Source organism: Halichondria panicea, chromosome 9 (genome assembly GCF_963675165.1).
Source record: "Halichondria panicea chromosome 9, odHalPani1.1, whole genome shotgun sequence".
Lineage (NCBI taxonomy): Eukaryota > Metazoa > Porifera > Demospongiae > Suberitida > Halichondriidae > Halichondria > Halichondria panicea.
The window spans coordinates 5710031-5722441 of record NC_087385.1 but is presented as its reverse complement, the minus strand read 5'-3'; the positions used below and the strand labels follow the sequence as shown (position 1 = coordinate 5722441).

The 12411-nt window shown below is 41.5% G+C and overlaps 3 protein-coding genes and 1 pseudogene across 7 annotated transcripts; 2 read left to right on the top strand and 2 right to left on the bottom strand.

Moving 5' to 3' along the window:
- Positions 1–852: 852 nt before the first annotated feature.
- LOC135341248 (uncharacterized) lies at positions 853–2211 on the top strand (annotated as a pseudogene).
- Positions 2212–2235: 24 nt separating this feature from the next.
- Positions 2236–8290, bottom strand: LOC135341577 (serine/threonine-protein kinase TAO2-like). 3 transcript variants are annotated; one of them, XM_064538169.1, is made up of 13 exons: positions 8129–8290; positions 7924–8085; positions 6368–7422; positions 5916–6309; positions 5643–5854; positions 4388–4498; positions 3730–3801; positions 3522–3629; positions 3428–3470; positions 3244–3371; positions 3045–3194; positions 2672–2912; positions 2236–2622 (listed from the first exon to the last, which is right to left on the bottom strand). In XM_064538169.1, exons 1-13 carry the CDS (start codon positions 8169–8171, stop codon positions 2312–2314), a joined length of 3030 nt encoding a protein of 1009 aa, XP_064394239.1. In that variant the 5' UTR covers positions 8172–8290; the 3' UTR covers positions 2236–2311. The 3 variants fall into 3 exon arrangements, with proteins under 3 accessions (XP_064394239.1, XP_064394240.1, XP_064394241.1); XM_064538170.1 differs by having other exon boundaries at positions 7924–8076; positions 8129–8287; XM_064538171.1 differs by lacking the exon at positions 3730–3801.
- A 144-nt stretch (positions 8291–8434) lies between these two features.
- LOC135341584 (presenilin-associated rhomboid-like protein, mitochondrial) lies at positions 8435–9922 on the top strand. Of its 2 annotated transcripts, none has more exons than XM_064538178.1 (10): positions 8435–8595; positions 8656–8751; positions 8802–8850; positions 8907–9002; positions 9051–9152; positions 9205–9261; positions 9319–9389; positions 9437–9538; positions 9593–9690; positions 9748–9922. In XM_064538178.1, exons 1-10 carry the CDS (start codon positions 8509–8511, stop codon positions 9839–9841), a joined length of 852 nt encoding a protein of 283 aa, XP_064394248.1. In that variant the 5' UTR covers positions 8435–8508; the 3' UTR covers positions 9842–9922. The 2 variants fall into 2 exon arrangements, with proteins under 2 accessions (XP_064394248.1, XP_064394249.1); XM_064538179.1 differs by having other exon boundaries at positions 8486–8595; positions 8645–8751.
- Positions 9838–12377, bottom strand: LOC135341580 (probable serine/threonine-protein kinase DDB_G0292354). Of its 2 annotated transcripts, none has more exons than XM_064538172.1 (3): positions 12287–12377; positions 11929–12068; positions 9838–11872 (listed from the first exon to the last, which is right to left on the bottom strand). In XM_064538172.1, exons 2-3 carry the CDS (start codon positions 12064–12066, stop codon positions 9965–9967), a joined length of 2046 nt encoding a protein of 681 aa, XP_064394242.1. In that variant the 5' UTR covers positions 12067–12068; positions 12287–12377; the 3' UTR covers positions 9838–9964. The 2 variants fall into 2 exon arrangements, with proteins under 2 accessions (XP_064394242.1, XP_064394243.1); XM_064538173.1 differs by having other exon boundaries at positions 12209–12372.
- Positions 12378–12411: the final 34 nt, after the last annotated feature.

The following is a 12411-nucleotide window of genomic DNA, read 5'->3' as shown; positions in this document are numbered from 1 at the left end:
TGTCAAAGCTGGATCTAGGCTGATTTTAAAGCTAGACTAGAGCCATTAGTCATTACCAGGAACCTGAGGCTGAGTACAAGTGTGGGTGGTAGATTGTGTGCATGCATGCTCAGATAAATATCCATAGCAATCCTTATGACCTTTGTAGTTAATGATACATGCCTGGCATCAATTGTTGCATTGTCTGCTGATAGTAACTAGATCTATCGTGTGCAAAATCGCCAAGAAGATGTCTCACCTTTGGTTGTGTGGTTGTAAGCAACATTGCCAACAAATTAACAGTGCATGCATTCTTGTATATCATGCAATTTGCAGGAGCCCAGATAATTAGTAGCATGCTTTATAACTTCGCAATTTGCAGGGAAAACTGTAGCATACTTTATAACTCAGCTGTTACGCAATTTGACAAGGTGGAAGTTATGTACATATAGCTATAATTATATAGCATGCAGTGCAATAAAGCTGTAACTCATGCATCGTAACTTCTGGGTGTTAAGCAACATTATAATCATTGTCCCTCAGGCAGTGGAGCAAAGTCAACTGTGCTGGGAAGGAGTGCTCGTGTGCTGATTGGAGGTGCTGTGTACTGGCCTATATGCATGGTGGATACGGCCTGCTAAACAGAGAGGAGGGGTCTGGCTGGCATCATGATCAGACTCGCAGCAGCTGAGATCAAACAGCATGCAACAGTCATCAGTATATATAAGTTAGTCTATCAGTATACGTGTCTCATTAAAAATGCACTGTATATATGCATGTGTTTCCTTCTTCTTTGGGTTATACTCGAGCCTTCATGCATATACACTATATAGAAAACTGTAGCTAATGTGTTAGCATAATGTACATTTGTTCATGTTCTTTCAGTAGCTGATTTGTTACTTGTTGTGTGTACAACACTGTGCAGGTCTGTGCAGAGAACAAGGAACAAGACCCACTCCCTCTATTTGTGGATTCACCTCAAACCAGATGCCAATGTGAAGGAATGCACTAAAGTAGCCGCTACTCTAGAGGCGAAGGTCACTCAGTTAAACGGCCCAAGTCCAGACGACGCGAGGACAAGATATTTGCAGGTGTGGGATTTGGTCCGAACTTCTACTCGCGGGTGCATGAGTATATATATAAACAATAATTGTTTAATATGGACCTCCATCACATGTAGGTAACTGGAGGATCTCCTAAGACTGCATGAGAACTATTGCTATACCCTCATCGCAAGGGTTACCTTGGAGAGATGCCTCCTCTGGTCAGCGAGATATAATTATGCTGCACGCAATGCTGAACTCGTGCATTTTTAATCGTTTTGCAGGTGGTGACATATTTGTGCATGCAAAGTGTAGCAACTACAACAAGTTGTACGAGCTGTGTCAGCTGCTGGTGCGTTCATTTCCTCCAGGAGCAATAGAGAAACAGAGGACATTTTTATGGCTGGACATATACCAGGAGGGAAGGGCCGGATCTCTCATGTATATGGTTCATAGATGGTGATTGTCCAATTTATATTATTTGGAAAATAGCATAACATTGAATGCTTACTGTTTTTAGAGAGGCTATATAGTGCAGAGGATTCAGGTTGGTACATATATATATACCGTATACTGTATAGGCTGGCAGCAGTTATAAAAGTTAAAGTGCAGCCAGCCATGACCACCTCATTCACACACTGCGTATGTTTTCTTCACAAATGCAAATTATATATGTGATGATTATGATTATTTTTGATAGACTGCACTTAGATGTACATGTTATGATAGACTGCACTTCAAATATTAACTGCTGCCGACCAACCTGAAAATCTCATAATTACTATTTGTGATTTCCATATAATTATACTATCAGTTCAAATTGTATAATTATAGGTACAGAGAACCCAGCTGAAGAGGACGATCGAGCAGCAGTGGCAGTGGATACGAGAGGGTAGTTACTGCATCACTCAGAAATGGGTGGACAAGTCGGACATCGTTCATACTACCAAAAGTAATCACTATAGTAGACCTATAATTATATGTTCCATTATAGTATACGTTGAACCTATGCAGTAGAATGATTTCGTATTCTCAGCCATATGGGAACGTGTGTGGGGAGAGTGGACTGTTCTTTATCGATTATGCTGCTTCTCCTACTAACTTTGAGGATCGTATGACTGGCAGTGACAAGGATGGACTCCATGATGATGTCATGAGGCTGACAGAGTGTGTGACGGGTACTTCCTAAGTCAGAATAAACTAAGTGTGAAGATTGTAGATTGTACATCTATGCAAATAGATAATTTATTATGACAATAGCGAGAATTAACGTACAGTTATCAAAAACACTAGGAACCATTTCTTAAATGTTTCACTACTACAGAAACTAATTTTGGTTCCTTGATTGTCCGAAGTGCGAGGACAATATTCTCCCAACTCGGTGTGCTGTCATGTTGTTTCCTCCAGTACTCCACAGTCTCACAGAAAAATTGATAGGATGGTGAGATATGCCCTTGTTGGAATTGTGATTTACGATTTAGTTCTGTCAGCACTCTGTACTCCACTCCTAGAGCTTGGCCAAATTGAAACGTTTTTTGGGATTGAGTTAATTCTGTTCCCAACAATTTAGCAACATCATTGGTATGAGCTTCGATCCCTTCTGCAATTCATTGCAATAGTTACAAACACAATAATTATACAAATTGTACCTGATTTGGGATCAAGTTGTGGTGTTTGTGGATTGAATACTTGTTGTGGACTGGCCAGCAAACGAGGAGACGTGAGACAAAACTGTCTCTGATTGCTACAAGTCTCAACGCCTTCCAACGTAAGAGTTACCATCAACGTTTTCTCACATTTGGGTAGAGGGGTTATCGTAAGGGTGCAACGTGGAGGGTAAATTGCTGTGGCTCTACTTTCCATTGACTGTCTGACCTCAGTCTTTTTAATCTGTATGGCATGTACGTACATGGCTTAGTGTATAGTAATTATTCTGTAACATGTGTACACGAGACTAAGCTGAGAAGCTCTTGGGTTAACTATCAACAGAAGCCAGATAAAAACCCATTTTGACAAACTAACTTTGCAAGGATGAACATCAGTGGTAATGGAGTATCCTTGTCTCTTTATTTCATCTTCTGGAATATTGAGAATCACAGCAGTGTCTTCAAACTTGATCGAGAATGAAGCAACTTTTAGCTCTCCAAATGTTTCAAGTAGGTTTTTCAGTGACTGCAATTTGTTAACATGCAGACAATACAATTATAGTCTAATTGCTCACCTCTACGAGACTTGGTTCATTTCTACAAACTGCGAAGATTGCTTCCCAGGGTTGGTCTCGAGATATGATGTTACACTGTTGCATCAACACGGCAAGATATTCATCATGATCCAATAAGTACTCTTGATCTATAAAGGAAAACTTCAATAGCAGCAAATCATATGTACTAAACATGTATACATACAGTTTTGTTGGTCATGTTGATCTGGTAAGGGGAATGCTTCATCCTAAAAAAAGATGATATTAATCATGATTATAGATCTAATGCATGGCTATACCTCTGTGTACTGTGCCAATTGAGGTGCTGTGTGTAGTCGATGCCTGTTACTCATATGCATTGGTGGGACCATGCTACTAAGTGGTGAATCGACCGACCTTTGTGATAGCTATGAACAAAGTGAAAAAATTTCATGGTCATGTAAATTGGACACTAATTTTATAAATTGCCTATAATAGTCTTTCATGTAAATGCAAGGGGGGATTTACCTGCTGATAGGAGATATCATCAGGTGAGTGGGGAGAGCTTACAACTGAAGATTGTTGCTGGTACATGTACTTCTGAAGGTAATCATAATAGCCAGGGAGTAACCCCAAAGGAGTACATAAAACTGCACGTGCCTTTGATTGTGCTTAAATCAAATTTATTTTTAGGACCATATTCAGCACCAGAGGAGGTCGGACATCACTTGAACTTTCACTAATTATGACCTTTTAATGACATTCCAGGCCAAATTGCTTTTCGTTTTTGCTGACTCAGCAATAGAACACGACTGGATCTAGCTAGAATGGCTATTATGTGCTGATAGGGTTAGGTCCAGTAACCATCACAGACACCAAACACAACTAGTTGTCAATAGATTCAGCGACAGAAAGCGTGCAAAAACATTATCTCATAAATCAGTCGCCCTCTATAACATAGACTCGTGATTAGGCCGCCCAACTTTTAGAGGGCGGCTAAAATATGAGACTAGCTGAAGTGCAGTAGCCGTTACTGATGAGTCAGCAAAAAAACGAAAAGCAATTTGGCCTGGAATGTCATTAAAGGTCATAATTAGTGAAAGTTCAAGTGATGTCCGACCTCCTCTGATTCAGCACAGTCACCATAGAAGTTAATGATAAATCATAATTAAATGCATGGCTATACCTCTGTGTACTGTGCCAATTGAGGTGCTGTGTGTAGTCGATGCCTGTTACTCATGTGCATTGGTGGTGGGACCATGCTACGAAGTGGTGAATCGACCGACCTTTGTGACACCTATAAAGTGAAAAAACTTCATGGTCATGTGAATTTGACAATAATTTTATATGTAACTCATTGTTGCCTACGGTTTCAATTATTAGTCAGCTAGACAATAATTAAAGCCACTACGTCATGTATACTACCTTATTGTTACTATTATATAAACGGGTACTAATTTTAGCGAATTTGTAATTAACGCTAAATTAAGTACTCACTAATAATAAAACGCAATTAAAAATTATGAATCTCATTAAAAATTTTTTAATTATAATGTAATGTACTTTTGAGAGTATGCTAATTAAGCAAGCTAGCACTTTTTTCATCTGTATCTGACTCCAAACTTTCCTTTCAACCTAGCTTACTTGTACATCTTTTGAAATAATTATTATATATATTGTGGTAATGATTTTGCTACAAATCCGCCAAAATTACCGTATAGCGTGTAATTTTCGTGGGGCAAAATATTCGTGGTTTTCGTGGTTGGAGGTCTGACCACGAATATTTTACCCACGAATAAGGGACCTTACCTACCTTTACCTGCAGTGCAAGCAGCAACCACGAAAATATTACCCACGAAATGTCTCAATATTGCTGAACCACGAATATTTTGTCCCCCGAAAATTACCCGCTATACGGTAGTACAGAGAAAATCTGAAAACACTAAAATTACTACCCGTCTATAATAAGATATATGTAAGGGGGGGGGGGATTTACCTGCTGATAGGAGATATCATCAAATGAGTGGAGACATGTACTTCTGAAGGTAATCATAATAGCCAGCTGGGGGGTGAGCCCAAAGAAGTACATAGAACTGCACGCGCTTTGATTTTGCTTAAATAAAATTCCTTTTAAGGACCAAATTCAGCACAGTCACCATAGATGACAGATAGGACGTATGGATAGACCCCTGCTGGCTAGTGTGTAGTATTTTGTGGTTTTCCTTTCACATTGAGGCTAGGTACAACGCTAGGTACACATACACTTGTTGCGAATGTGTATGAACTTCAAAGGAAAACCACCAAACACTACACAAGCTCAGAAAACCTTCGTATACTATAGCGCACATATCATGCAGTTGTATGTATTTCATCGGATACATATCCAATCATATCCAATATACCCTAGATATCCATGGTACAAAATTCAGTCATGCACTTACCGGCTTAGTATATAAATTACGTCCAATATAAACAGGAGCTGTTCTTGACCTGTACGTGTTGGGACCACGATGAGATGTTGGCTGAGGTATGTGCAAATCCCTAAATGAGCGCTGCCTAGACAGTGGAAATGAGTCGTACAAGGGGGGTAACAAATCTTCGTGTGTGCTGAGTAGCTCTTGATCTTGCTGTAGGTCATTATCATATACATCATCTATCGATGTAACATGCAGTCAATATAAGGACCGGTTTTTGGCGTATATTTCATGACTTACCATCTAGTGTTAGCTGTTGTTTTGCTTTTCGTAGGATTAATGTAAGGCTTTGAATTTTCTCTTCCCTTTCACCAGCTTGTATTTCCAATGTTTCTGTCTTCTCACGCTCGGCACTGAGTTCCTTGCAAGCATCCTTAAGCTGCACAGTTTGTTGCTCGAGCAAACGTGATGTTCTACTAAATTCCTGTTCCATGTCATCATATTTCCCGAGAGCACCCTCAAACTGGCTTCGACATGATGCCAAATTTGCCTCGATCTTCTTCTTGTATGAGTTAGCTTCCTTTTTTGTTCGTTCACATTCTTCTAATGCTTCCCTTTTTTCTTGTTCAGCTTGTCTCAGCTTCTGCTCTGTTTCAGTATTAAAAAGACCCATACGTCTAAAAATAGAGGCTCCCTATGAATAATCGATAAATTGTTAGTGAATACCACACATACATGTACATACTGACTACCTGGGAACGCTTTTCTCTCCTGAAACTCTCTAATTCACTTCTTAAAGAAGATGTCATTTTTCTTTGAGAATCAATCTCTGCCAAGAATGTTTCGGCTTCTTCATTTTTTCTTTGAAGCTCCATTTGCAGCTTCTCATTATAACCAGTAAGCTCTTGTATCGTAAGAGTCAATGTGTCACATTTCGTTTGAAGGCTTTCAACTTCATGAGATTTGGAGCTCTGAATGCTGTCTTTATATGTTGATGTGTTTTTTTGGGCCAGGAAACGCTCACATAATTGATGAGCTGAAAGCCTTTCGTCTGGGACGTTGTGCAAACAGGCAATGAATATGCTTTTAAGGTGATGGCTATCAGGAATGATTTGAATGTGGTTTTGTCGGCGATCAACTTCTGAGATATTGTATATTGGGCTAGGTTCAGGAAACTCACATGTAGCAATCTGTAAGCCAATCACACCCACAGAAAAGATATCGATCTTGTTTGTGCACACTGTCTGAAAAGAGGTGCATTCTGGGGCTAAATATACAATAGAGCCAAGACCAGCTTCCACATCTATTGCTTCACTTGAAAGTTTAGACATACCAAAATCAGAGAGTTTAGCTCTATAAGAATCTAAACTGAGCAAAATATTGTTGCTGGAAACATCTCCATGGATATAATTGATGGAATGAAGGTAAGAAAGTGCAGAAACAATATCATGACAAATATTGACTTGCAAGTGGTATGGTGGTGGAGATCCTGATCTTTCTAAAAATTCAGTAAGATTCGTATCCATTAATTCCATGAAAAGAACAGGCAAACCAGAATCAGGGTCAACAGCCTCACCTAAGTATTGGACAACACATGGATGTATTATCTTGCGTAGGATATCACACTCTTTTTTGAACTGTTCGACAGGGTGAGAATGAGCACCTCGCTTGTATTGGTATAGTGCCTTATGTAAAATCTTAGCGGCACATATTGCATCTCCATATAAAGCAACATGCACAGTTCCATAAGCTCCATGGTTAATAATATGTCTTTTGATGAACTGCGTAGAAGGTGTACTAAGTGTCCCTGTAAGTTGGGGGAAATTATTTCATGTAATAAAAGCACCAGTGTTTGGTACACAAAGAGGCGTATAATTTAAGAAAAATGATATATACCCTATACACAGGGCCGTAGATAGCTTAGATATGCAGGGGTGGCAAGATAACACAAGCATGCCGACATTTTTTGGGACACACACTATTTTTTTTCAATTTTTGTCAATTCCTATTCCTTAGAAAACAGCAACATGAGTTTTCTATCTCTAGCAAACATTATATTCACTAAAGCACCTAGCTTTCCAAAATGGCGATTGCTGATCAGCCATTTGCATGGTTTACACATGCAATATAAATAGATCTAGATCTAGATCTACATCCAGTATTCTGCATTGCGCGTGTGCAAATAACCTAGATTTAAAATGCCAGGGGGATATCTATGGCCCTGCTAGTACATTTCGTGGCACCTTTTAATATTATACTTTTAGCGGTACCGCGGTACCCTTGGATCATGATGATTGCTAAATCTCACATTTAGGTTCCACAAGGACACGTGCTTGCTTGTCCTCTCTGCTTCTCCTACCGCCACCGCCAGTCACTTCAACCGGAGCTTGAGTTGCAAAACTAAAACCCCGTCCTCTTGATCGTCCCCTGCCACGTCCAATCCCAGTGAAGTTACCTTTTTCTGCCATAGCTGTAGATTTATAATTTAAAATTGATCTAGTGTTTTAATTTACCTCCAGGCTTGTCCCGTGCTGCTGGAATTAGTCTACGAGCCATATTTCTTAAGCAGCATAGACACTCGTACTCACAGACGTAGACAGACAGTCTATATTTTAATATAGCTAGCCGGCCATGCAAAGCTACAAGCCGCAAGAGCAAAATCCCAAGGGTGTGTCCCGCTCAGTCCTTAGTCGAGCGCCGCCGCCCTCCTTCAGGGCAACGGTAGAGGGCGGCGGCGCCCGACTACTACTCAGTCCTCAGGCCGAGTTGTCTCTAAAATAAGGTGGATAGTCTCGCAAGCCAGCCACTATTTTTGGGTCTGGTTCCACGGAACCACTGTTCAAGGGGCTGGAGTCGAGGCTAATAACTACTGCTAGCTAATAGCTAGCTGTACATGATGTTGATACTTTTCCGAAAGCTCTTTTCCTCTTCTGTGAGGAGTCATGCTACAGTGTGGAGGCCAGCGGTATTCACCTTACTGGTAGGGCAAGTTCAAGAAAATGGCTGTAGCTAGATCTAGCTAGATCTAGTTCCATTCCAGGTGGGTGGTGTGTCATATACTGCCAGTGGAGTGTATGCAGCAGAACATAAACTATCGCAAGTACAAGTCTCTAGAAAGGATAATTTAATAAGCAAGGTACTGTATGCATTCGCCTGAGCTGTACTTATTCATGATTTTTTTCTCAGATACGGAGATGGTGGTCAAATGTTGGCGCTGTCAACAGATTCTCCATCAGTGAGTATAATGGTGTTGATTGGAGGTCCATCTCTCCATGCCCACTCTCCCTGCAGCCATGATTAGCCTCAACTCTCTAGTGTTCCTGCTCTGGAGGGTGGCTCCAATGTACAGACTAATGGATAAATATTTCATATCTTCCATTTCCAGCAGTAAGTAGCCAAGTATACACACACACAACCACCCACCCACCCATTTAGAGTCATCTCTACCTCTCCTCCTCTCTGCGTTCAGCCACACAGAGGTGTGGCATCTTGGTCTCAACATGTTAGTACTGTGGAGCTTCACCCCCGCACTTATGAGTGAGTCCCTACTCGTTACATTCCCTTCATCCATCCACCCCCTCGTCTACAGGGACCCTAGAGGACATGGATAGCTCCATCAGCTCCTGGCCCTACTACCTCACTGGAGGTATGTATGTATGTCTTTCTCTAGCTGGTGTGTATTAGACTACTATGGTATTTGCAGGCACCTTTGCATCCATGGTTGGCTACTACTCCAAGGTTTTTAAAAAGCTGCCCATAGGATCACTCGGAGCTGTGAGTATGAACTATATATTATCAGCTCACCCCCATCCTGTATGCAGTCAGGTGCCCTAATGGCAGTGGTCTCCATGGTGGTGTTCAACAACCCGGACTCTGTGGTCTACCTCATCTTTCTCCCCTTTGTACCCATCCCAGCCTCGTGGGTGAGTACGTATCAACTATATCCTGGTTATGCAAGTTTCATTACTATTACTTAGGCTCTTGGAGGTGTTGTTGCCTTGGATGCAATAGGTGTTATTAGAGGGTGGCAATTCTTTGACCATGCTGGACATTTAGGAGGAGTCTTGTTTGCTGTGTAAGTACAACCATTATTTACTCTGTTAGTGGCTCATGCTATTATACACTGATGCAGGTTGTATCAGTGGTGGCTTCACAAGGTGTGCAGTAACATTCACCTCAAGTCGGCTGTTGGGTGGTTCAAAGCACGATCAAAAACAAACAGTTAGCATTCATAAATGAATTTGTTATCATGACATTAAATCACAGTTTATAAAAAATGCAATAAAAAGTTGATGATACGTTTAAAATGTGACAATAATGATATACAAACAATAACATGAAAGAGATGTTCATGTTCCTTGAGTTCTAATGAATCTCCTTCTTCGTACTAACACATAAGACTCATAATTGGAGGGGGGTGGTCTTGCGGGAGGTTGAGGGAGAACTCGTAATTGAGATTCAGCAATGCTCACCCTTGTACCCAGCAGCAGAGGGTTAAATAGAGGAGGGGGTGTTGTTTGTGAAGCGTGAGGAAGAGGGAGACAGTTCGGAGATGTTATTGTGTGCGCAGAGGGTGTGTTAGCATCGACAAGTGTTCCACTGGTCTCCTCTTTGTGCAACGATGGGGTCGCAGTTTTATTAGATGGTGGTGTCGGCGATATTTGAAGTCCAGTAGGAATGTTAGATTGTTTGTTTGGTGTCTTGGGAGAGGCAGAGCTGGTGCTAGTTGCCTGAGGGGAGTTGTGATTACTTGAAGTACGAATCACAGCAATCTCCTGCACCCCATGTGAGCCATCGCTTGAACTATTCTCATTGTCATTAATATTCAGTACATTTATACCGTGAAAAACAGCATCTATACTATCCTCCACGGAGTCTCTGTTAGAACTCTCAGTCTCTGTGCTGTATTGCAAAACTGGTGGGCTGTTCTCAGGGTGTACATGTACTCCAGCATCAAGTGAATCGCTGATAATGTGAATAGGATCGGTCTTTGGACTTGAGATGGAACCACTTGGTTGTGGAAGGTTTTGAGGAGCGAGGTCAAAGAATCGATTTAGACTGTCCGTTTGAAAACTCTTCATTGGCGATACACCATTTAAATTCTCGGCTATTATGATGCTGTTGACGAGATTGTTCCTGGGAGCTGATTGTAAGCATTTCCCTTCATTCACAGGAGAGGAGCTCTCCTCCTCACTCTGATACTTGTTCTCAACATCCACACATTCGCTTATTTCTCTATTTAAATCTTGAGGAGCAGGAGGAACTTTTTTACTCTCGTGATGAATTGTTTCACGCTGTATGTTCATTCTGTGTTCGTCAACATTTGGAGCATAGTTGATTCTATTGTCGCTATTGTTCACATCAAGTTCTTCCACTTCGGAGCAGTTCGTCTTTGAGTTAGCTTTCTTCTCAACTACTCTATCTCCAGTCTGTGTCTGAATGGCTGGAGGAGAGGCCACACTAGCACTGGTGATGGAAGGAGCGCTGTAATCTTGTTCCCAGTCAAATGGGTCATTGATGTGTACACCAAGATGCTTCATAGGTGACTTTAGCAGGTTTTGAATTATCAGGTAGTCAGGCTTGTCGTAGTATGACAGAGAGTTTAAGTGCTCCAAATATGTCTCAAACTCAACTGGCATTCCTTTTATGAGTTGCAAATGATCGAAATTAGCTTTAAATTCACCGGCCTCCTCCTTGTTTCGAATCTTCCTCCATGGCAGTTGCCCCACCGCCAGCTCTACAAGCATATAAAACACTGACCACAAATCGTCATGTCGACCAAGGTCTTTGGATTGATGGGCGTTCACTGATGCATAACGAACGGTACCTCTGAATCCAGCGATGGGTCTAGGTTGTCTGACCTCCCCTGTTAGTGTGGTGTACTGTCTAGAAAGACCAAAATCAAGCATTACACAGGTTCTGCTTGTGCTTGGAGTAGCTCCTATTGCAAAATTTGATGGTTTGATGTCTCTGTGAAGAAAGCCGCAGTTGTGGATAGCTTTTATTGCATCAATAATCTGTACTCCAAGTCTAAGGGTAGTTGAGAGTGTGAAGTGCTGGTTCGGTTGTTTCTTTCTTAGCTCTGACAAACTGGGACCCAACAGTGTCATGACAACATAGTTGACCACATCGTTCCTACCGCAGCCAATAAAGTCGCAGACGTGACAGGTTGTTCCTTGCAAGCGTTTGAGAACTGCCACCTCCATTTTGAGCACTTGTTTGGAACTGGTGCATGACTCCACTTTCAAAGCACATACCTGGACACATGTAAAATACAATTATAGCTGCAGTATCAAAGCTAGTATTATCTCACCTGTCCTGTAGAGTTATCCCTGCCCTTGTAGATCTCACCGAAACCTCCTCCTCCAATCTTCTTGAGAACTTCCCAGCGATCTCGCAGCTTGGCTCCACAGGAAAGCAGTGGAGAAGATGTGCTATGATCCTCAGTCATCACTAAAAGTGGTTAGAAATAGTCTTAGGCATCCCACATAGCTAGGTCCACCCTATTTTGTGGTTGCTAACAACGCCCCCTCTGTCTAGCAAATAATAAACAAAGTGCTAGCTAGCTAGCTGCTTATCATAACACCTCTTACCACTTTAAATTAATCTGTAGGTGGTGGGATGACTATATTCTTTGCTGAAGTTGCTGCTTTCTACATAGCATACTACACCATAATTATGGCCGGCTATATATATATACACGCTCACACTCGACTTCACGGTGTACCTGCTGTGCTGCAGGCCCCCTGTGTCGGTTTGAAAGGGGAGGGTCTGCTGTGTCCAAGCAATAATAGTG